General features: G+C 38.4%; 1 protein-coding gene across 1 annotated transcript in view; it reads left to right on the forward strand.

Annotated features, from left to right (window-relative positions):
- CCDC6 (coiled-coil domain containing 6) overlaps positions 1–25,128 on the forward strand; it is a 53,433-nt gene that overhangs the window by 12,111 nt on the left and 16,194 nt on the right. The window contains exons 2-5 of the mRNA XM_027898267.1: positions 10,141–10,290; positions 18,273–18,401; positions 22,135–22,238; positions 23,891–24,051. Of these exons, the coding sequence (XP_027754068.1) occupies positions 10,141–10,290; positions 18,273–18,401; positions 22,135–22,238; positions 23,891–24,051 (544 nt within the window). The remainder of the gene's footprint in view (positions 1–10,140; positions 10,291–18,272; positions 18,402–22,134; positions 22,239–23,890; positions 24,052–25,128) is intronic.

Consider the following 25,128-nt stretch of genomic DNA (forward strand, 5'->3'; position numbering starts at 1 on the left):
TGATAAAACCCAGCAATGTTTAGTGGGCCATAGTGTGAAGTTATGCTTCTTTCTGTGCCTTACAGTTTAATTTCTACTTTCAACAGAGGTGGTGGGATTTCCACTTTGTTTCACTTCACTTTCAAATAAATAGCAAAAACCACTATTATGAATTTTGCAAAATGTAGGGTTTTAGTCACTGCTTTCACAAGAGCTTTAAAGAATATGTGTTTTCCCCACATCTGTTGAAAAGAAATTTTGTCCTGGGTAGTGTTGACAGGAATTGATTCATTTGGCAAAACCCCTGTCCTGAGAAGCCCTGAAATCCTGGTTGGGCCAAGAGGAAGGACACCTCTAAAGTCCTTTACACAGAGTAAATTTAACCTGAGATGTAGATCTGTAAAAAATGCCTTTTCTCTGAATATTGAGATGTGTAACTGGAAGGTCCTTGTTCTATGGGTGGAAAGGTGGGTAGGCATTTCCTAAAAATTTCCCTACTTCTTCAGTTCTCTTTGGGGTGGATATTCAAATGTTGATTGTATTCCCCCCACATTCTGCAAACCTCTGTAGGGGTCAGAGATAGAGAGTACACAGCAAAGGTTGTGCATTTTCATACACTAAATTGATAGACTTGTTTCTTGCCTTGAAAGTCTGTAAAGAAGTTGTGCTGTGGTTTGTTCTGTAAGATGTCCAAACTCTAGAGAAGGAAAACCAAAATATTAGTCTGCTCACCGATTTCTAGGAGGGGTAAGAAGAAACATTTGTTTGCTGTAGTGGAGTTGAAGCTGAGGTGTTGTAACAGTGGGATGGACAGTGTTGTCTTCACTTTGTGAATGTGTTGGTTTGGTTTAGGACAAGGTATGATTCTAATTAGTAACAAACTTCATCTCCAGCGCTTGTGGATCACTGTGGAAGTGTTTGTCTGGAAATTCAATGTGTGTAAGAGGAAATTGGGGGAGATTTTAAGACTCTTAGTAGGTTATTTATGTTGAGTGATTATGGGCAACTTGCTAGTGGGAAAAACTTTGCCATCCCTCCTTAATGATTACCTAAGTTGTATTTAAATTAGTCATATAAAACAAACAAACAAAACCGACAACAACCCCATTCACTGCCCTTCCCACCTCCACCCTCCAACAAAAAAAAAAAAAAGGCTTAAAGGAAGTGAATCAAGAAATTACATGGTGAGCACCTAGAGTTTGGAAACCCCATAACTGTATTTTGATCTGTTAGTCCTTGACCCTAGTTTTAATAACTTTAAAGGAGGGCAGGTTGATTGATGCAGATACACTAGGGGTTATACACACCTGAAAGAAGGATCTATAAGTGCTGAAGGCCACTTTGATCTAGAAGAGAAGGATGATGAGTGCACAGGCTGTTTGTACTCAGGACCCAGTCTAGAAGCGAGGAACCTTGCAGTTTTCTGCCTGGTTGTTGCCAGGCAGATGTTGCTGATACCTGTGACACGGTGGTGGCACTGCATGGAGTGCTCTGGCACCTTCTCTCAGGAAAAACGAGGTATAACAGAATTATACTTGGACTCTTATTATGTACTCTGATGAAGAAAACATGTTTCATATTTGCATACTTGCAATGATTTACCTGGGCTACCTAAAGTGAAGTAGGGTTTTCATGAAAGTTATTTGGGAGGGTAACTGTTGAATCTCTTTTCACTGCTTTTGTTTGTCCTCTTTTGTATTTGAATAGAGAAACAGTTGTGGTAACAGAGCTACTTGAGACAATAGTTTGCTGTGGTTTCGTTTTTAGCAGAACTTTGTTATTTTAGAACACAACTTGGTGCCTGTTAGCACCAACATATCTATGAGCAGAAGCTGTGTATTACATTAGTCACCTAATGGTCTACTCTTCTGCTGACTCTTTTGCTTTTCCTGCTCTGAAACTTTGGGAGTGTGCAGTTTTGAGTTTGCTTATTGATCAACCCAGCAAAGTGGACTAGTTAATGTGTGGTTGCATTAAAGATAAGTCTTGATTTATTAGTGGGCGGAAAACAGGCTAAAAAATTATTTAAAATATGGTAATTTAAGAAGTGTTTATGCATTAAACATCTAATACCACAGAATAATGTGGTCTTCAGTCCTACAATTCTTGTAGGTTCTAGTAGTGAATGGTGGTGGTGCTGAGATTTAAGCTGTTGTTGATTATTGGCTTCTAAGTAGCATAACACAACCAGATGACATTAAAATTGAGTGTTGTAGGTGCAGGTCAAGCAAAACCACAGCATTTAAAAAGAATGGTTATTCTCATGATCACGCAGGGTATGGAAAATTATTCACCCCCCTTCCCCCCCAACAAAACAGTATGTGCTACAACAATAGCTGTAAGTGATATCTGTAAGCAATGTCATTTTTCTATCTTTCATGTCCAGAAACCTGCACGTTTGAAAATTCAGACAAACTCAACCTACAAATCTAGTTATGCGTTTGTGGGTGTCCTTATGATGGTTTTCAGCGACTCTTGGTATTGAGACTGAACAAAAGCAAAACCTGTTCCACGTGCTTCTGTTTTCCATTTGTTTTACACTATTGATTAACTAGGAAATTATTTCCAGTACAAAATAGCCCAGCAATGTCACTGGAAGTCAAAGAGTAAAGCAAAAACTTCTTTCAAGTAGTAATCAGTAAAGGATTAATAGAGAGAGGTATTTCAAAGTTTGATATGACAGTGTAGTTGTATTTTCCGAATTGGCTGCCTTTGTCAGCGTAAACTTTCAGTTAGGTACGAACTGTCAAAAATGGGGAAGACCCTGGCAAAGCAGGTCATGTATTTTCTGCAAGAGAGGTGTTGCCAAACCTATGTGCTGCCTGTGCTGGGCTGAGGTGGGAGTTAGACGTCTAACACAACCCCATTCTTAGTGCCTTCCTGGCCTTGTCTGCACATGCAGTCATTACAGTCCTTCTGAGGAACATTTAATGTGTATTTTGAAGCAATATTTTGCTTGTATGCAGTGAATTTGAGGTCATAGGGGTGATGGGCTTGCTGCTTATATGTGCTATACTCATTTTACACACACATTGGAAATCCACTGCTACTGAAAGTGCAGCGAGTGTAGAATATGTATCCTGCATGTGCAGCAATGAGACACAGAAACAGCCTCATGAACTAGAGCCGTTTGGAAAGGTCTGTAGGCTAGATTTAATTTTCCTGCTGGGTCATTCCTGCCTTGGCCTGTAACTTCTGTTGGCTCATGTTACAGCTCTAGTGTGCTGGAAGCAGAGACTCCAGCCCCGATAACTGTCCGGGAGCTTGTTCTACATGATGATGTTTAAGTGAATGAAAAATAAGTTTATAAAGCATATGTCTGATGAATAGTCAGATTCTTAAGGTTGTGACGTTGAGCGTTTGAAATAGGAAATGTTTAACGTGTGCCTGTACAACCTTTCTGGTACTTTATTATCCCATAGTCTTTAGTTACATTAAGACTTGCACAGCAATGTGTGGTCGTGGTTAAACTGCTAAGTAAAAGTTCTTTGAGGTTTCATACATTTTTCTAGACCCTATCTTAACATTGTCACAGCAAATGTGGCTTTTTCACATGCTGCATTTGTCTTAACTGCTTAATGCCAGTGTTCTGATATAATAAAAACCCTTGAAAAGGGAACACTATTTTTTTTCTGTTTTGAAGAAAGCTGTTTAAATTGTTTTTAAATTATGTAAGTAAACTCAGGAGTTGATTGTAATAATTTTGAATTTTATAAAGCTTGTTGCACTCTGTAATTAACCAAATGCGTTAGTTTTATAAATATTTATGTTTGTCAAATGAACCTGTTCTTGTAACTTGCTTATTTCATTTTCACCACTTGTGTGATTCAGTTGTGCAAGATCTTGTGTGGTCAGTTGTGTTGATCTTGCAGGTCAGCATCAAAATGCAGAGAGAGAAGCTATTTGAAGTGTGTGCAAATCTGGAGTGAAACGGAATTGCATTCCATCAAAAAATTTACTTCACTGTTGATGCTGAGAGATTATTTAGCATGTATGAATACTGCTGACTCATGTTTAGGAAGCTGGTCATTTCTGAGGGCTTTTTTAAAGTGCTATCCCCAAACCACAAGATGTGTGCACCCATATCTTGGAGGTTACTGAGATTTTGAGAGGTCTCACAAGGCTGCATGTGCTGAAAACATTTCACGGTGCTTAAAACTGACTTGGGAGGAAAATATATGTCTTGTGTTGTTTGAGTCAGCTCATTTCTCCAGTCAGTCTGCATCCGTTGCAGATCCGTATGGCAATAGGCTGGATCACTTGGTAGGCATCCCGGGAAAAACCTCTGTGACTGGAGTTACCAGTACGAGTGTTGTGACAGAGGCGTTTGGACTTGTCTGCCCAAAACCTAATTGACCTTTTGAAAAGGAGGGGGGTGGGGGGATAAAAGGGAGAGAGAATTTCCAACTATAAATGGAGATTAAAAGGAACTGCATTTAGACACTTTAAATGGTTGCTTATCACAAAATTATTCCTTTATTATTATAACAAAACCCAGTTATCTTTCTTTTACCCTCTTGCAGCAGAACTGTCTACTGAATAGAGCTGAAATGTAATAGGGCATGTGCTTTGGAGCAATTCTGCATGTGGCTTTAATGTTACCTGATAGGTAACATTTAGATTAGTTGAAATTATCAGCTACTAGGATGAGGTTCAGTAGTGAATTTCTTTCTCCTTAATGAGTTTTGAAAATAACTTTTGGTAACCCTGTAAGTTTGGTGTCAGGGTTTTTTTTTTTTGGTTTTTTTTTTTGGGGGGGGGGTATTTGTTGGGTTTTTTTTTAAAGCAAACCAACCAAAAAAGCCCTTTCCTCCTCATCTACCAGGTTTATGTTTAAAAAAAAAAAATTGGGGTTCTGAGGGAAGCATTCCAAGGTATTGCTGCTTGTTTGGGTCTTCTAGGAGATATTGTGTGCCCAAAGATAACATTTCTGTTACCTCATCCTAAATAAGGGAAAAGGGAAAAAAAATTAAAAGAAAAAATGAAAAAGAAAAAAGGTACTTTTATGTCAGAACTGAGGAAGTGACCCTGGGGGTTTGCCATAGATTAAACAGGAAATCACACTACAAATTGACCCCAGAGCTTGAATTCCAGCTCACCACTTGAACTGCAAGAGCATTCACTCTTTTCTCTGCAGGCAGGCCACCCAGCTGAATAAGTACCTTTACTTGCAGGGGAAGGCTGTGCCCACATCGTTACTGGGGCTTGGGTGGAACTTCCTTGTCCTGCAGCCCTTCCAGCCAGGAATGCGCTGCTGGGCGGTTGCCACAGTTGGCAGTAGCATGAGCAGCTCTTCTCTGAGCTGCCATTGCCTTCTGTTCTTGTGGTGGTTCGCGTTTCTCCTTGTCTGACATGCACATTGCATGCAATGTGGTCGTTTCAGATGCAGCTGGAAGGTTGGTAGGAAAAAACAGCTGCACTGTAAAAGTTTCTCCTGTAAGGGAACAGTATCAACTCACTGGAATGTTTATTGGATTTGAAGATCAGTAGTTTTCCATATCGTTTTAGCTTGGTGCCAGAAAGTAAGGCCAGAGCAGTCACTTGAGTTAGTACTGCTGGAAAAAGAGTGTACTTCAGGAGAATTGGGAATCTTAGATTTTATTTTATGCAAGAATTGCATATTCTGAAATCTTGTCACTACAACACTCTGCTCTTCTCACCCTTTTTACCTCATCATATTTAGTAGGACTTTTGGGAAGGCTGCTTTCTGAAGTGACAGCTTTAGTTCAGTGTAACATGTGCAGCCACTGAGATCATCTCTTCCCGGAGCTGCCCCAGCCCTTCAGTCTATATTCAGTAGCAAAGATTGAGTTTCTTGTATCACATTAAGTTGCTCTTCAGCTCCATCTACAGGGTTACATTGTCCACAGGGTCCTGTCAACAGGAACCGCTCTGTGAAGAGGTGAGGGAATGGTGACTCTTGCCTTAAAGATGAACGACTTTGCAGAGAGGATTAGGTCAAAAGAGTGCTTGGTGGGCTGTTTGCAACAAGATCCCCTGAAACCTTGTGTCACCCCTAGCCTGGATGCTACAGGAGGTGATGCTTTGTCAGCCTGCAGGCTGGGTGTGCTTGGCATCTGGCTCCCAGGTGGTCGAGCTGAACTGGACCTGGAGCAGTTTGTGAAACAGTTTTTACTGAATTTGTGTCTGAAATGATACCTGAAAGTAAAATGCAAGGACATGTTCATGTCAGGTCACTGGTAATGTGCTGATACAGACTAAGGAATAGGTATTAATTGGATTGGTGAACTTACTTGCTTACTGTGAAGGATCAGGAAGGTTTGTGGGGCTTTTAGAAGAACTAACTGGGGAGAAGAAGAGAGAGCTGGGATTAAAAAAAAAAAAATCCCTAATAGTTTAGATTTTTTATTTGACTGTGTTCGAGCTGACGCCTCCTTGGATGTCCTGGATTTTGCTTCCTTCATAAAATAGTGCCATTAGAGCAGTGTAGTTGGGGTGAGGTGCAGTGATACAGAAAGTTACTATCTAAAGTTTAGGATAAATGTTTTAGTTCTTTTAAAATCAGCTAATTGGATTTTAAGCTCACAAAGACAGGTTTTTTTACAACACTTAATGCATCAGCTCTACTAATGATGAGGATTTCACATGCTGCTGCAATAGAAATAATAGGATTTTTCTTCCTAAGAAATATGAGAGGTTTTGTGTGTTTTTATGTGCATGAGGTGCTTTGTCCCTCCCTTATTTTTGATTTCTTGCAAAGTAACACTATAGTCCTTGCCATTTATGGTCTTGACCACAAGAATTACAGATTTTCCTTAGTGGATGGGTCCATGAAATGCTCTGAGTAAGCTATATATGGAGTTCTGAGATAGAGGAGACAGGTGGATGTGCCTGTTATGCAGAAAATCTGTGGTGGAAGTAAATTGCTTGTTTCAGGTTTCCAAAGATTGACTGGAATCAGGTTTGATTCCAGTTTAATTGAGGTATTATCATTTTGTAGCTCTCAGTGCCTTAGCAATTTATTTTGTAATATGGTACACAGAGTAAATTACTGTTAGTGTTTTTGGATGTTGAATGTGATATGGATAATAGAGGAAAACCAGCAACTCTCTACCTTCATAGCAAACCTAGTGTCTCTGATTTCCATATTCTGTTTCTCTCTTTTTGCTGATCATATCAAACCTCTTTTCAAATACAGATATATAATAAAAAGACAAGTTATACTTTTGGAAAAACAAAGTATTCACATCCAGAAAAATCTGTTTGATTATGGGCTAGATGAGTAACAGATTTCAAGATTTTAGGCAATATGAAGGTAAACATGAATTATTTCATTACTTGAGATAATTGAATTGTCTCCAAGTAATGAGTGACAAGATGTAGGACAAGTTTCAGAATGAAATTTAGAAGAACTGTGGTAATGAATCACATGCTTTTGTACCCAGTCTTAATTAACTGGATGACGTTTTTTAACCAAAAGGTTTGTGTTGAGATTGCTGACCCTTTGGTAATTAAGCGGACATTCATTGTATGAAATAACGATGTGTGGGTATCTGGAGCTTACAGTTCACACTTAGCTGTGTGGGGTTCCTGTTGTTCAGCTGAGAAGTGCGTTCCTGTAAATGGAGGCAGGTGCAGTCACACTCAGCTTTGGGCTCCTGCCCCGTGTGGGCACAGGGGTTGGTTCAGGGCAGTTTAAAAAGGCTAAATTGAGGCTGATGGTCCATGACTGCTGCGTGCCAGCACTCTGCCTGTGTGGTACGCCTGTTTAGGAAGCAGATCCAGGAAAGAAAAATGGGAGGAGGAAGGGAAGGGATTAGTTTTTGGGTGTCTCCTCCTGGAGTGCTGGCCCCGTGCCTGGCCATGCGAGCACCCGTGCGGGCACAAAGGAGGGGCACTGCTGTTTGGCCAGGAGTGGGCTGGGATCTTGGCAGCCTGTTCGTGTTGGCCTTAACACCCATCATTAATGTAATACCAGGATCTGGCTATGAAGTGTTGTGCAGGCTCAGTGCTGTAATAGTGTGATTTTAGAGCTTTTGATTGGTGCAAAGCGTGAGCAGAACAAATCTGTGCAAGTTACAGATGAATAGAAATCAAAGCAGAAACACCCTCATTCTTTTGGTTTTTTTAGAACCAAGTGCTTTCTAATTTAATTTTAGGTAAGCTTGGTCTGTGTTGCTGCCTTTTATTATCTGAACCATTGAAAAACAGACACAAGTAGAAATCCTGTGTGGTGAAGGCAGTGGAGGAGTTGATTTTGGAACAGCATGCATGAATTTTAACGATTTGAGGACAATGAGCCCTTGCAATTTGACTTGTTTACTCCGTTCCAAAATGTCTCTGAAGACATAAGATTGTTAGCAGCTCAAAGTAAAGCCACATTTAGAAACTGATAGATGATGTTGTTCAGATCAGTTAGATTCCTGGAGTTTTAATCCTCAGCGATGTGAGCTGACAACTTAGCATTCCTTCAGAGCTCTTGGACAACTCTATATTTTCTTGATGTGGCAGGTAATAATACCAATGCTGAACATGCTGGAGTAGCATTTCTCTGCTATAGAGATGCAAAACATGAGAGGAGGTGTTGTGCAGGACCTAAGCTGCCAAGCTAATAAACTCTGCATGACCTTGCTTTTTTTTTAGGTTGGGTTTGTGCCAACTCTGCTGGTGTCAGGAGGAAGGGAGCTGGTGGCAGGTAGATAGGGCCTTGAAAGTCAAGTGATGGAGAGGGCAGAGATAAAAATGTGAAGAGAAGGACTTGATGGGAGGATTCAACTGTGAAGTTTCCAAACCACTGTTTTAGATTTTATGGTGCTGGTGTTATCATGAGGACAATTTGCAATTGTCCCATTGTTTCACCAAACTTAAAGACAGTTATGTTGTTTAATTAACTTTTCTTCCAGACATGGAAGGTGTCTGTGTCCAAGTAATTGTCTCGTGGACCACTAGGGAACATATTGTTCCAGTTAAAAGATCACTGACATGAGGAAATCTTTTAAGCATTTTGCAGTGTACAATAAATATAAAGAGACGGTTAATTTGGGCCATTTTGGGCAGAAGATTATAGAAGCTAAGCTTTCAGTAATGTGGTTGTTTCAGTTCTTAAATTTTTCTCTCTCAAATTTTACTGAAATGAAACTTAGAGAATGTTTGCATAAGCTGTAAGCTGGTGTCATTTTATTAGAATCAGGTCAAATCACACACATGGAGTTCAAGTCATGGATTTTATTGCAGAGAATAAAACCGCTCCTCAGAACTACCTTGCTTCATTTGTTAAATGTGATATTTCTGTTATTCAGCTGTTCTGGGTTTTGTTTGGACTGTGGAATTAAGAGTTGGCTCTACCAATTTGTAGCTGTGATCTTTCATTTGCCCGTATGAAATATTCTTCATAGTCTTTCAGGACAGGCTCTCAAAAAATCACTTCTGTGTTCCATTTATCAGTTTTTTTGTTATTTATATTTAAAAACATACAAGCATCTGAACTGTAGGGAACACAAGTGACCATGTTCCCAGCTGGTTTTCTGTGGAGCAGTGCCTTTGTGCTGTTGGAAAGCTGAAATGGAAACTGTCTTCTCTAGTGATTCTAGAAGATTTCCAGAGCATCTGGAGGTAAAGCTGCCACATGACATTTTTGTAAGTTGATGTAACAGAGTAACAGTTCTGAGGAGCAAGATACCCGTTTTCCTGGGCTGATGGTTGGGTAGAAGTTCCTGTGAGACAAGTCATGGTGGCTGTGGCTCAGCAGCAAGGCATATCTAGGTGAAAGAATAAATCCATTATTTGACTTCTAGAAAGCAGGACTCAGTGTGAGGGATCTGAAAAGAAGGCATAATGCTTGATGCAGCAGTCTGAGCTGTGCTTTAGTTCATAGTGGAGAACATTTAGACAGGAGTTTCTTTTTAGGCTTAGAGTAGGTAAAAATACTATCTGTGAATCCATAATGCTTTTATAAACTTTATAAGGTTGGAGTGTTAGTGCATTTTGTTGGGAGGAGGCCACTTCAAAGTTTCCCAAGTTAAAGATGGAAAACAAAAAATGAAGAAAGGTGATATAATGTTACAAAAAGGGACTGTATCAGAGCTTACATCCAGCCTACTGTTCTCCAGGCTGACAGGCATTTGAAGGGGAATGGAATGATTGCAGCTTTTAATGTGGACTTGCTCCCTTTTTACTTAAAACTGTCTCTTTACTTTGCAGCAAGCAAGGGCAGAACAGGAAGAGGAATTCATCAGTAATACTCTGTTTAAGAAGATTCAAGCTCTGCAGAAAGAAAAAGAAACACTTGCAGTGAACTATGAAAAGGAAGAGGAATTCCTCACTAATGAACTTTCAAGAAAACTGATGCAGGTAATTGGTGCCTTTACTGATGTTTCTTTCAGGAGCCTCAGGACTGACTGGTGACTGAACCTTTTTGTCTGCACGACTGCAGTCAGAGGGATGTGGTCATTCTGTAGCTGCTGTAAAGTTGACATCTGATAAAAGCAAAGTACAAGAAGTGTAGTGAGTAACCTTTTTTTAGTATGCTGCTTTCAGGTTTGCATCTGTGAACTCAGTATTGAGAACCTGAAAGTTTGTACACAGATGCAAAAAAATGGATGTAGCTTAGGGTAAATGTCAGCTGTCTTCCAGACGAGAGTTACTGATTAATTTAAAATGTTAGTGAAACAGACACTTTTTTCCCTGGAGTATTTGATATTTAACAGGAGTCCTGAAGTATTAAACTCTGTGTACAAGAATGTGCAGTGACACTTGAAGGATACTTTATCTGTAAGTTTACCCATAGTTTTAACAAAACAGTTGCTTCTCTGGAATTAAAGTGTATTTTTTGATGCCAGAAATAAAAAGTTGAAGATGTAGAGACAATTTGCGGCAGAGAAACTTAATTGCCCGAGTTGCTAATTTTTGAAAAGTGGGTAAGTATTTGTTGGAAGTGTTGTACCTAATTGCTCTATTCTGATAGTCTTGCCTAAATACCTGCTTTTGGCCTCTGCAGGAGACAAGGTACTAAAACAGGTGAATGTTTGGTGTGATCCTGCCTGGGCTTTTTTTCATGCCATTACTTTTAAGCATTGTCATGAAAAACTAGGCATTTTCAAAGGACCTAATTTGTACATTGTAAGCATTTTCATGTTCTGCAGCTGGAGACTTAAGGCATGTTTAGCCCTGCAGTGAGGAAATACACTGTTTGGAAACAACATGAGAGCTAATCCCATCTGGTGCTTTTATTACTGAAAACTGGGCCTTCTATGACTTTGTCTATTTGGTTCCTATTATCACATAGTAAATTAAGTAGCAAGATAAAATATCCTCTCTCTGGTATTACTATTTCCTCTTGCCGTTCTTGAGGAATGACAAGAATGTTTCTGAATAAGGTACACGTTTTCTTTCTAAGTCATGCATTTTCATGAAAAGTAGAGAAGCAGATGGCAGTAAAATAGAAGTATCAACTGTTCTTTTCTAATTGAAGTAAGATGTAGATATCATCATAGAAGAAGCTTCCCACCGAAGTCTCTCACAGTAAAGGGAGAAATGGTATGTTAAACAATGCTGTTTAATTGAAAGGGAGATGTAGAAATCTGTTACAGAACCAGGTTGTGTGGGACTGTACTATGCATTGTGTACATCAACGTAAAACTTACTTTAGAAGTAAAAGCATGAATTACACTTGATTTGGTTGAAGGGTTTTGAACTCTTGTAATGACCTATTGTTGTGTCTAGTAATTGCTTAAAATATGCTTAGCCTTTTCCCTAGAATTCATGAGATTGCTTTAAAGCTCTATCTTTAACAGTTCTTGAATTCCTAAAATTATGCAAAATAAGTTCACACATTACAAAGAGAAATATAAACTTTTTGTCAAGCTAAAAGTACAGTTAATTTTTTTCTTTTTTGCTGTGGACTTCCAGAAATTGTCATCTGACTGTTGCCCCAAATTAAAGAAAAATTTAACAATCTACTGTACTCAAAATGGCCAAGGGATGTAATGGATGAAACAATACAAGGGCACTGTGCTTTTTGTCCAGTGGAAACCCTTAAAAGGTGCAACTTCCTTCTAACTAGTGAGAGAAAGTTTCAGAGAAGTGTTTGAAACAGAATACAGGCATGAAACTGGTGAAGTCATTCTCACCTTTGGTGCAGCATCTGGAGAAAATCCTCAGTTTTGGATACAACATCATCCTGTAAATACTAACCAGCTTTCAGTAGGAAACTGCAGGCTTCTGCTGAAAGTAACCACACAGCCAGAACTACAATAATATGGAGGTAAAATGCTGACCACCACCTGGTTGTGTTAAACAGTATCTCCACCTGCAGCCTTAGATGTCACTTTGTGTGGCTTCCCGTAAGCCTCATTTAGTGTTTGGTAAACATGTCTATATCAACCAGAAGTTGTTAAAATTTGGCAATTCACTGGTCAGCGGGTTTTGTTGTCCACACATCTAGATGACTTTTCATACCTTTACAGTGGCTCAAGACTTGCAGTACAGGTGGAGTGCTTGTTTTAAAGCAAACAGTTTAATATTAAAACTATTATTCTGTTTGTGTAGGCTGAGTTCAGGTCTCACTTCATGGCTTGATTATGTCTTTGAATTGATAAGCTTGCTGTGAAATGCAAAACCAGAATATTGATGTATTCTCCTAAAAACTAGTAATATGGTCAGCAGCTTCTAAATGACACAGAGGAAATGGTCCCTTCCCCTAAAGAATTAGAAAACATTTGTATATTACAGTATGTTTCCATGAAAGTAATTTTGCGTCTCTTAAGAGATCATGGATTTAGTAAGTTGATACTAGAACGTTGGTGAGTTGCAGGCAATTTTCTTAAGTAGCAAAGAACTGAAAATAATACTTGGTATTGGTTTTTGTTTTCTGAAAGCTTATCTGTTGTCTGAAAGTTTTGATTCTTCAGTTATGAATCCTGGAAATTCTACCCATGTATGCCAGATTAAAACTCGAAGAAGAGAAGAGAAACTCCTGATATTACAAATTTTTTTTTTTTTTTTTTTTTTTTTTTAAAGAGGGCATTATTAGCACACATAGCATGGTCAGTTTGTTTAGAGTTTATCACAGTATGTTTTCTATAATAGGATATTCCTCCTGTTGTACAGGTGCAGTGCTAAATTCCTGACTAATGTTTTTTAGACCAAGAAGTTAAGACAATTACAATTCCCTTTTTTTTTAATTTCCTGAGATTTGTGAGTGCCAGTACTTACAATTATCCATGAGAGTGTAACAGTTCTGTCTTTATTAGGTGAATAATGAATTCATAAATGCCTACTGCCATTTTGGGCATCTTTGCTCTGGAGGGAATTCTGGCAAAATTAGGTGCAGACTTTGGATGATGACTTAACCAGAAATAGAGTAGTCTCCAGTTGGTTGCTCCGCTGTTCTTCTGGATTAAGCTCTTAATCTCTGTGTTTGCCAGGCAGTGTTGGTCTGACCTGGAACCAGACTTTGAAAATTCATACTGTCAGACACTGTGCACCAAATCCTGGTTTTTGTATGACTAAGGGGAAAAAAATTGCATATGAATCTGTAGTTTTGCCTAAAGCTTTGCATTTTGGAACAGAGGAGGGGTGTACTTCTGGTAAACTGCATATGGTTTGCAGTCTCTCAGTTTTTCAAGTATTTAAAACTCTGTGTCTGTGTCAAAATTACTGCCAAATTATTCAGCCGAAAGCCACCGAGCAGAGGGACTTTTTTCATAGTGCCTTTGTGTTTTTTGCTTTGTCAGACCTTTGTTTGTCACAGTTGTAGGGGCTTATGCGTTGCATTCAGACTGGCATCTGGAATGAGCTCCCAGAATGCTGAAAGGTTTTCAGTGTGGAAGCTCTGCCACAGCACGAGCTGCAGCTCCTCCCTAACAGCGAACAAGAATGTCCCAGTTCAGCATGATGTGCATTCCTGTTACAAAACACAGCGACATCAGGTTTTCAATATTGTAAGAAATTTGTTTTGAAACCTCTTACTATATGCCAGACTGAGTCTAAACATACACAGTAGCACAGAAAAGAAGGTATTTTCACTAGAATAATTCTGTCTTCCTGGTACTGTAGCAGTGCTTGATAATATCTCTTTGTAACTGTCTGGGATTGGCTTTCCCTGCTTCTGCAAGCCAGATGAATAAATGTACAATTTTGTTAGATAAGTTTCCTTTGTTTAGCATAATTACTAATTTTCTAGGCTGAATGCTGAAATAATGAAGGAACACACATATCTCAGCAGAGGTTTTGGAGTAAACAAAAGCTTTTAATCACATACATCCCTAATAAAGTTCTTATAAGCCTTATATACACTTACTATAGATTACCATGTGCTTCCTGTAATTATATTTTTGTTTACCTGAAGAAGTCTCTGGAAAGCTGGAACAATATTTTTATAGCATCCTTGATCCCTAGGCATTGTAGAATGGTAGCAGTATTTTACAGAATATCATTTGGAGTGTTTTGATGCAGGCTCTGTTCTTGCAGCTGTGGACGGGGACATGTTGAGTTACTGTTTCGAAATTTAAAGCAGTATATCTTGAAAATTTATCTACTGTGAAACAAGACTGCTCCAAAGAGTAATTAATTTTTAATATTTTTTGATCTTATGAACTCAGTTGTAAAATTGTACAACAGTCCATTTCAAAATTGAATTCAGATTTTTTTTTTTCAATACCCTTGCATTTTTGGAAGTGCAAATTGATCCAAGTATCTGCCCTTGAAAGTAAGATGTTACAACATACCAAGATAATAGCATAACGTGTAGTCAGGACGATTTAAGTAATTGGGTGTCTGTACAGAAATGTTTCTGATGCAAGTCTGATTCTTGACAATTCTTTTAAAAATAAGTCTGTGAATATAAGCTATTACCCTTCCTGCTCTCCAAAACACGATGTGTCAGCTCGAGGATGCAAATGGGATTGTGCAGAATAAACAGTCAACTCATCTATCATTTATTTGATGAACATCTGAACATAAAGAGAAGGCAAACTGCTGATACAAATTTGTTAATAAATAGGACTTTCAGGATGCAGCAAAGGAAGAATCGCACAACTTTTGAGGGCCTAGAGTACTAAAAATCAACTGTTCAGCACAATGTACAACGTCCTAGTCTGGGGGATAAATGAGGGTTGTTTTTTAAAGGGGAACTTCATCCATTGGCTCCATTGCTTCATAAATACTTAATAAATTCATAATACTACTTTCTGCAGTCCCAGAAGTAAGGCAGTACAGTAAGGAATTAAGGTAAATGTGGTCCTATGTTGTATCAGAACACTTGTTTCTGTAGAGAGAGAAGGGTATTACTGTAGTTGTGCAGGACTGAACTGAACTAACACATACACTCCTGCTGCTGAGATATGTGTTTGATAGCCCCATTCTCACTTCAAACTGCTGGCTATCTCTCTTGCACCAAACCCATCTCTAACCTTGCTTAGCTGAAAATTCTCCTTCAGTTTCCATATGCAATTCAAGGTCTATAAGACACTGTCATCAAGGTGGCATTTTCTAACACATTTCTTCCTTCTCTGTATCTGGCTGCTGTAGGTGTATCTGTAAACAGTTGTTACTATAATTGCATATAATTAAAAACAGTTTGAAAATGCTCTCTTACTTTAATAAGCGAAATGAACTCTATCCACCAGTGTTTTACCAGTGGATAAATTCACATTGTTAGCAATTGTTTTTCAGCATTAGGGTTTCAGCAATAACTGTGTTTTGTTTGTCTTTGTTTGTTTTTGTGATCAAAGCAAATTAAAGGGAAAAATTGTTGTATCCAGTTATGAGTGACAGACACCACTCATATGTATTTTGGAGTGTGTTATTAGTATTTTTCTCCCACTGTGAACAATGAAGTCAAAGGGTGAAGGGGAGTAGCATAATAAAGTAGGTTCAGAGTGTCCGAGAGGGTTTTCATGTTTAATCCCTTTTAACACTCAAGGGGAGAGTGATTGTGGACTTCTTTTCATTCCCAGTTACTTTCTAATCAGAATAGAGGATATTCTTGCAGTAGATCTGTCCTGGCTTCACTTGGTAGCTTTCTGACCAGCTGTAATGTTCCTTTGGCTGCAGTATATTCACACTCCCAGTAGGATTAAGTAGATCCTACACAGAAGCTGCAGATCTAATGAATAAGTCTCATCAGTTCCCTTATGATGGAAGTTCCAGCAAGCTTTAAAAGGAATATTTTGACAAGCAAGATATTTGCAAGATATTGCAGCTCAGTTTGTTTTCAGTTATACAGTACTTGCATGAATCACACGAGAGCAAGAAATGGTGTGTGTTGTTAAGGTGGTTTGAGATGCCTTTGCGTGACTGTGTGACCTGCCCGACTCATGGACTGATGGAATTGCCAGCAGTCCCCAACCACACGCTCTCTGTTCACAGCACCTGGCTCTGGGCTGAGCAGGAGATTCTGACTGTGTGCCTTTTCACACAGTTCAGTTTGCTGGCTGAATACAAGCTGACTGCAGCAATTGGATTTGGTCTCAATTCTGGGATGAAAAAAAAGAAAGGTCTAGCTTTTTTAATGAAGGAAAATGAAGATTGAAGGAAGTGCAGTCAGTACCTTGAGATAGGTGGTAATCCATGGGCTGTCTGCTCCTTGGGCTCTTTGGCTGTCTTCAGTCTCAGCTTGTCTCTGCTGTGTAGGGATGGAGAAGGAAAGGAGAGGGGCTTATGGAGCTCTTAGGTGAAATAATGGCTTTTTCACAGTACACCTGTTTTTTTCCAACCAAGCTTAAATCCAATACTGAAGTAAGAAACTTCAAAATTTGGTTATCAAAAACCACTCAGATCTCACTTAGCAGTCCTGCATATTCTTACATAAGGAATGAAATGACTTTGTTTCCAACTAGACAGTTTAACAAAGCTCCTCCCTAACCATTTGGTCAAGGGCTGCCATGACAGCCTCAGTGATTGTCATGTTGGAGTCTGGGTGGCATCCTCAAGTGCATGGGAACTTCAGGAAGTGTCAGGGGATTTAGAAAATATACTAATGTAACTTAATAAGTGGAATATGCTGTAAGTTAGTAAGTGAAAGGAATAAATCTCATTTATTTTCTAACTAGTATTTTCTATTATAAGAATTTTCTGTTCTGGTGGGTTTTTTTTAATTTTTGAAAAATAAAATCTCAAGATTGACAAGCCCAGGAAACACAGTTAAAGTCCAAGCTTCTCCCTCATGTATATTGCCAAGTAGTTGATGTCTGCCTAGTGCTCTTTCCACACGAGCCTTTTGGCTCTTATCTCTCTGCCAGACTGCACTTCACAGACCATTTTGTCTCTAAGTAGCAGCAAAAGGAACTGAATTAACAAAGTAGCAATTTTACCTTGTTTTAAAATCAAAGTGTATTACTTCACTGTGGATATCCAGCAACCTTGACTTGTATCTATGCATGCAAGATATCTCTCTATGTCCTCAGGTTTTCCTCTCACATTTAAACACTATGATCTTACAGACTGTTATGTGATAGCCAGCAGAAATGGCATACCGAATAAGCAGGTGGAAAAAGGTGCCTGCAATTTTCAGTGGATGGTCAGAACACAATGTAATTACACCACTGTCTTTTGGTGACATTTACTTTTCCCTGACTCAGATTCACGTGTTCCTACCATGGTGCCGGACACACTGTTTTATCCACAGGAAGACTTGGATCCCTGTCTCAGTGGTTCTATTGTGACTTTGACTTTATTGTTAAAAATGACTCTACTCCAGCCATCCTTTATTTATCTTAAAATGGGGGAGGGCTTTTTATTTCCATCTGCTTGAGAGTAAAAATCACTGGATGTATTAACTGAAACAACAACTCCCCTGAGTGTTAAAAAAATTTATAACATTGAGTTGAAATGACCAGTATTTCTATATCATCAAAACATTTTGATCCTTGACAGCGCAGGGATATAAATTAGAAATTCCTTTTGTTGATTTTAAACTCATTGTGCAGCAGTTTCAGTAGTACAGCTTTTAAGCTTTCAGTTGCCTCGGAGAAGGAAGTGCTAAGACCTGCATTTTATGCTTTGAATGCTCTTGAGATGATGCATTTAGAGTAAAATTAATACCTTTGTTAACATTTAGATGTTTTACTTTTAAAATGTCTGTAATACATTATATATCGCATCTAAAATAATCTAATTGGAAATGTACGTCTATCTGCTTTGTTAATGTGCAGTGGACTTCCTTTTTGAAGGGCTCTTGGGTGGGTTGTGCATTTTAAAATCTTTTGAGAAGTTTTATCTGTAGAGAATTTAACATGAAGTAAGAATAAATGTGTAAATACACATATAAAAGGTACCTAAGTTCATACTTTATTTGTGTGTTTAAAATATTTACATGTCTCCTAAATTTTTAGTTGCAACATGAGAAAGCTGAACTGGAGCAGCATCTAGAGCAGGAACAGGAATTTCAAGTGAACAAACTGATGAAGAAGATTAAAAAACTGGAAAATGATACAATTTCGAAGCAGCTCACCCTGGAGCAGGTAATTCCTTCCTTTCAGAATTATATGACTGAGAAGAAAACAAGTCCTTCTTTGTGCTAGATTCGTCTTAATTTTTTAAGTATGTAAGAAACTGGACAATATCAAAAATACAGAAAAGTCAGTAGTTTTACTTTCAAAACAATAATCAATAATGTAATTTATTATGCAAAACTGTGATTATTTTTTTCCATGGCCATTTTAACTTCCACTTATGGTGCTGGTGAGAAACACTATCACTTCTGATGGTGGTTAAGCGCAGCTATGAACCTCCTGTGTGTGGTCTCGTTGTGCTCCAGGTCACCTTGTTGTGGCGCCTTGGAGAGCACAGGGCTTGAACTGGGCGATGTCAGCTGTGTGTGTTCTTCAAAAGATTTGACTACATCCAACTCCCTTTCTCCCCAGACAGTTGTGAAGATTGCAGAGACAAAGCCCCACTTGTTTTGGTCATGTTTCAAATGCAAGTTTAGACATTGGGAGTGCTCTTACATCTAATTTTAGGCATGTGCATCAGAGCATCTCAGTGGTGTTAATAGGAGACCTTTTGACTTAAAAGGCAAACTGATGAAACATGTAGACTTGTTAAAGAATTTCCGATTTTTCCGACCTGTGGAGGCCAGTAATCTGGGTGGTGTAAATCAAGTGCATTGTTTCTGTGATTCCTTTTGCTGTGGAACTTCTTTGTTGCTGGTAATCCAAATTTCTAGCAGTTTTGTCTGGTTCTCCTATATCTGTTGGCTAAGATAAATTAATTACTGGCTATGTAAATTATCAAATGGGTTTTCTTGATTCTTATGATAACATTCTGTATGGAGAAACCTATGGAACAAATTGAAAAATAGACAGGTAGGAAGATGTAGTTGCCAGCAAATCCATAACCAGCATGGAAATTAGCATGAGATTGAAATAACTCTCTTAGCCACAAGGTGGTGGTGGCCACCACTTAATCCAAATGCAAAGTAAGCTGAACATACTAGGCTGTTGAAGTCTTTGAACACGACCCACAGCTGAAATCTGAATGGTATTTATTTTTGTATCATTGTTCTGGGCAGACAGACTTGTGAAATCATAAAATTTGACACTTGTTGCTACATTTAGATATCAGTGATATATTGTTCATTAACCATAGATGCACAAAGGTCTTCCTCTCAGATATGTGATCTTGAAAACTTACTTTGTTTTTGAAGATGTTAAATTTGGCTGTCAGTCTTGCTTTGAAATTCCACATGTATATATAATGCATGTATATGTAATTCCATATGTATATATAATGCAATATCTGCCTTTGTTTCCTCTCACTGTAAGGTCTAGTAAATCTCACGTTTCTTTGGACTCACCATGCTTTCTTCCCTTGCACAAATAACAAAAGTTTACTGTGCTAATTAATGAGCTGAAGCAGCAGCCTTTGGTTCTGTACCTACCAAGAAGCAACCACAAGTTGGGAGCGGAGTCGTGTTGCCTTTATGGGCAACACACAGGGAATTAGAGGAGAGATTGCCACCACGCTTCCACATAACCTTTGGAACACCTGTTAAACAGGGCTTGGAAGGAGGACTTCTGCAATGCTTTGAACTGGGCTGCAGTACTGGATCTGTCACTAATCAGTGAGCAGATAATTACAACATGTATTCACTAAACTATCATTTTTAAAATAGAGAACATCTGTGCTTTGTCTCCTTTGCTTTTTTTCATCTGAACTGCTGATGCCACGGGTGATCAATAGGTTGTAGCAGTAGTGGTTGCATAGAATGTTATTCCTTAATAAAAAATTGAATTGGATTTTAGGGTTCAAATGTGACCTGAAATAATTTGGCTGCTTGAAGTCAGCAGAACATTGTTCTCTGAAGGCTAATGGCAGAGAAATTTGCAACATGTGACTGTTTCATTAACTGAATGGCTCAGTTAAAATGAGCAGTAATGTTCTGCGTACAGTTCAGTGGTTTGATAGGAAATAAATAGCTGTCAGTTTTGTCCTACAGAGGCCAAGTGTGTGTAGTCTTGCTGTTGCTATTTTTAAGTGCTTTTCTAATTCATACAGTACAGTGAGAAACTAAAATGGATGCTGTTAGGATATGAAAACTAAGAACTAAACTGCTAATAGTCATCTCCTGTGTCTACTTTGAAAGGAGAAGAACACGAAATGTGTAAAATCTTATGGAAGGATTTTCTTGGAGAGCAGCAGAGAATTGAAGTTACCAAGGGGAAGGGGCAGATAAGAAGCAGAGAAGTTGTTTGGTGTAGTGGGCTTAGGCAGAGGTCAGCATATTCAGCTGTCATTGGTTTGGAAGATCTCCATTTCAGGCGGGAACAGTTGTGCTTGTTAATCAGTTGTCTAGAAAACTGAAAATCAGTAATCCAGGAATACATAGACAATGGATATTTTAGCTGTATTTTAAAGTAAAGTTAAGTGCATGTGTGAAAGAGAGGTGAAAAGAAACATAACTGAGTGGTCAGGAAGGTTAAAAGGAACTTTTCCTCGGAAGGGAAGGTTAAGGTCTAAAAAAGCAAGCAGTACTTCCTTGTTTCCCTGTTCTAATGGTAAAAATTAAATGATGTTTGATTGGAATGGGACTTTGAACCCATGTGGAATGACATTAGTATTGAAAGAGCTGCAGGCTTGGTCCTGAGATATAATCCCATCCTGCTTATTGTCGTTCAGAGTGTTATCACATTTTTCGTATATTATCACATCGTTAACAGGTTCATGGACCGGAGTATGTTTCAAAGGACACCTGAAACTATCCAGTACAAAGGCAAATACAGCAGTTCTCTGAACTCACAGCTCTGATGAGGATGCTGCAGTTGCATCTTCTGTAGGTTCAGTTGAAAGTGTTCATCCTCAGAGCTGTGGTATCCTCACAGTGGGAGGAACTGGGACAACAGTCAAGATCAGGAAAGGAAGATACTTGTTTCCAGTGTGTTTTCATATTGCTGGGAATGTGGAGTTTTAGATCTGTTTCACAACCTGATTTCTTTGGTGTTTCATCAGAGCAGCTTTCAGGACACACCACAAAGCTCATTTACATATTGTTGCTGTGATTTGACTTTGCCATTGTGCACACTCACCTACATGCAGATTTATAATTAATGGACTCCACTTCCTTAGTGATGGTTGCTATAATACTAAATGTAATCTTAGATTTTTCAAATCCATGGTTATAAATAATTTACTCTGTCTTCAAATTCCAGTGTGCTGCTCTTCCTACCAATAAAAAAAAATTAATTTCTTTTCACCTCTGTGTTATTGTGGGTTTGTTTGTTGCTAGATCAATAACACAGTTGTAAAAAGTTAAAGCAGGTGAGTCTAAACCATGCTGCATTGAAATTATGCAAAAGCCATTGCTGCAGCGGTCATGACCTGCATTCAAACTTTTTTCATTCAAAGATTTGCTAACCAGTGTTTCTTTCTCTAGTTACGATCCCTATTACTCATCAGGATATGTCTATTTCTACTTAGAGTCACTAGGTCCTCTAACCTTTAAAAAAGAAAGTTGTTCATTCATTAAACTTGCACTGTTACCTGAAATGTGTAAGTTCATGTTTGGTTTGGGTTTCTCAGTATGAATTTAGTGGTTAGCGCAGAGCCTTTAACAGATTTAGATGCTGTAATAGCCCTTCACCCAGTGATGCTGTAAATGTGCAGGGAAATCACCTAATCTCTTTTCAGTCTTTCCATTTTCTAATGGCCAGCATTTTCATTAGTTCATTGATTTCATTAATTGTTTTTCCTGTCCAGCTAAGACGTGAGAAGATTGACCTTGAAAACACTTTGGAACAAGAACAAGAAGCACTAGTGAATCGTCTCTGGAAGAGGATGGATAAGCTTGAAGCAGAAAAACGGTTTGTCATGTTACAGTACACTTGTTAATGTGGGAGAGATTTTTAATACATAACGTCCTGGATTAAATATGTCTGTCCCATAAAAGTTGTTTAATCTGTGAAACTCTGGAAGTCATAGCAGCTGTAAAGCTTCTTGTTTGCATGATATGACGTCATTGATTGCTTAAAGTATGTAAAGATAAATAGTATGAGAAATTACCTGGGAAAGCCTGAAGAAATTCACTGAATTATTTCAACTGCTCATAGCCTTTTTCTAAAGCTTCAGGTTTGCACTCAGCTTTAGTTTCTTTCATAGTATTTTACTGTATTTGTTTTATGCTTTTTCCCTGTCTCTTCAAAGAAAACTTCAGCTTTTTGTCTGTGGGGTGCACCAATGTCGTTGAGACCTCTCACTGCTTCTTTAGTAGAAGTTAAGACAGTGACTCTTTATATTCCTGGGAAAGCTAAAATAAAAACATGTATGAAAGCAACCATATCTTGAATGTTGTAAGAACTCTGTTTCGGGAGGGTGTAGGGGAGAATAATGGTTAATAATGATTAATAGCTTCCCCCCTCACATGTTTAAATACAATTATGTTAGTGTGACTGTGAATCTTGACTGGGACCTCAAAAAACACCTGATCCTAAGTGAAGAGCAGGTTTTGTAGTTTTATTTTACAGAGCCCTGCTGTGCAGAAGGTGCTCTGAACATGTGATATTCAGCAGTGGTAAATCCATAGCGGGACGAGCCTTTGGTAGGATTTTTGTGCATATTAGATTTAAAGCCTTCTTCAAGGCAAACCCTCTTCTGGTTTAATCGATCTCAGACTGTGTGCCTTTGTACAAGGAGCTGTGGTGGTCAGGCCTTGCTTTAGCACACTTTGTTTGGTACCTGTGAACATCAGATCATGCAAAAAGTTGTGCTTGCACAGTGCTGTCCCTGCTCATTGGGGCAGAGTTGGGTCTGGCCAGTCAACGTGTTCCTAGTAAAGAACAGTTTCATGCTTTCAGGCTAGAAAATACTGCCTGTGTTAACTCCAAACCCCATCATTTAGAACATAAAAAATATTTACCATCTTCTTGTTTCATAAGAGAAGTTCATTACTCCTGAATTCATCAGTTATTTGAGGTATTTGAAACCATGACTATATGGAAAATCTTAATACCTTGGAAATTGAAAAATGGGGGGGAGGAGACTATTTAAATACCCTTCAGAAAATATCTGTAAAGATTTTTCTTTTGATAGTGGTGAAATGCAGAAAAGCTTGTGTTTCACAGCAGACATATTTTACTCATCATTAATCTTCACTGTGTATACTTTGTCTAAGAACTTAAATGTAAAATCTCAAATTTAATGAATTTGCTTAGCAAAAATCTTTGGAATAGGTAGCACTTCAGTATAAAACTGAGATAATTCCATATAGTTGAGAATTTGTTTTTCCTAAACTGAATGCAGAAGTATTTAGAAATGTCAATGTCTGGCTATTTTACCTTTTTTTATTTTGAATTACAAAAGAGTATGCTATAAAACCTCCCAAATTTATCTCATCAAAACCAGTAGTTAAAAAACTCTTGCATACCTGTCAGAATCCTTGCAGTGGCTTTCTGGGGGATATAAGAGGTTTTCTTTTCATTAGACTGGAAGGTCAAGTTTGAACTGTTTTTCCATATAGAATTTTGCAGGAGAAATTAGACCAGCCAGTATCTGCACCACCATCACCCAGAGACATATCAATGGAGATAGACTCTCCGGAAAATATGATGAGACATATCAGGTTTTTAAAGAATGAAGTGGAGAGGTTAAAGAAACAACTGAGGGCTGCACAGTTACAGCGTGAGTAAACAATTTTTTTAAAATCTCGTAAAGTTGGTTTAGTGTAAAATTTTTATATGTTCTTTCTTGAGTTTGAATTTAAGGTAGAAGTGGAAAAAATTAGGGCAAGTTTGGATTAAAAGATTTTTGTCCTGCCTTCCCAGAGAGGGGGCTGTGGCCCTGAGCACATGGGCTCAGCTGGCAGGAAGCCACTTGCACCTTCCCATGAACATTGCAATGCCAGTCCTTCTTTCCTTCATGCTGTTTCTAAAATTTCTGTCTCATTTTTGTCAGTTCTGCCTAGTTCCTAGTCAGTAGTGTTATACTGCAATTGATAAATGAGTAGATACCTCACCACAGAGACAGAAAAATCTGTGTGAGTGCAGAACAAGCAATACTGTCCCCCTCCAGTGTGCTGGTCTAGACAGGCCAACTGGGATATTTCAACCTCCATATAGAGAAATCACTTTCCAGAGGCAGCGGCCTTCCTCCAAGAGGGAGATGATGGATTGGGAGTGCTCTTTTGCACAGACCTTGTGTGCAAGTTTGTGGTATTAATTATTTGTGGCTGTTAAAAGAGAAGGACAGCTAATCTTTATACTTTCCAATTCTGCACTGCAGCCTTCACTTAAGTTCAGAACAAGAGCAAGGCCTTAGGCTTAAAGTACTCTGTGTACAAATCCAGCCTAATTAATTTCATTTCAAGTATCCTCTATTATTATTTTTTAAATAATATCACATCATTACTGTGATTTAGAGTAAAAAATTGAAAGCATTTAAAGTCAAATTCTCACTGAAAATAAGATCTAGGTTTGAAAGTAGTCTTTCCCTTTGTGAACAGGTTGAACAGTGCTGTGGTATGAATAGCAGTGCTGATAGGAATGGGTGGATGTGCCTGCAAGCAGAAGATGAAACTGAAATAGTTTTCAGTTTGCTGTTTGCAATATGTGATCATTAGAGAACCTCTAGTACTGTTCATAAATATTTAATGAAATCTTCTTACTGAAGTCTCATATTTGTATTACATTTTTTATTTCTGAAGCACTTCTACGAACTGGTTTGATATAATAATAGTTTAAAATAAGTGATACTGTTATA

The sequence above is a fragment of the Empidonax traillii genome, unplaced genomic scaffold (genome assembly GCF_003031625.1).
Source record: "Empidonax traillii isolate 1590-97213 ecotype Southwest subspecies unplaced genomic scaffold, ASM303162v1 scaffold588:size748185, whole genome shotgun sequence".
NCBI lineage: Eukaryota > Metazoa > Chordata > Aves > Passeriformes > Tyrannidae > Empidonax > Empidonax traillii.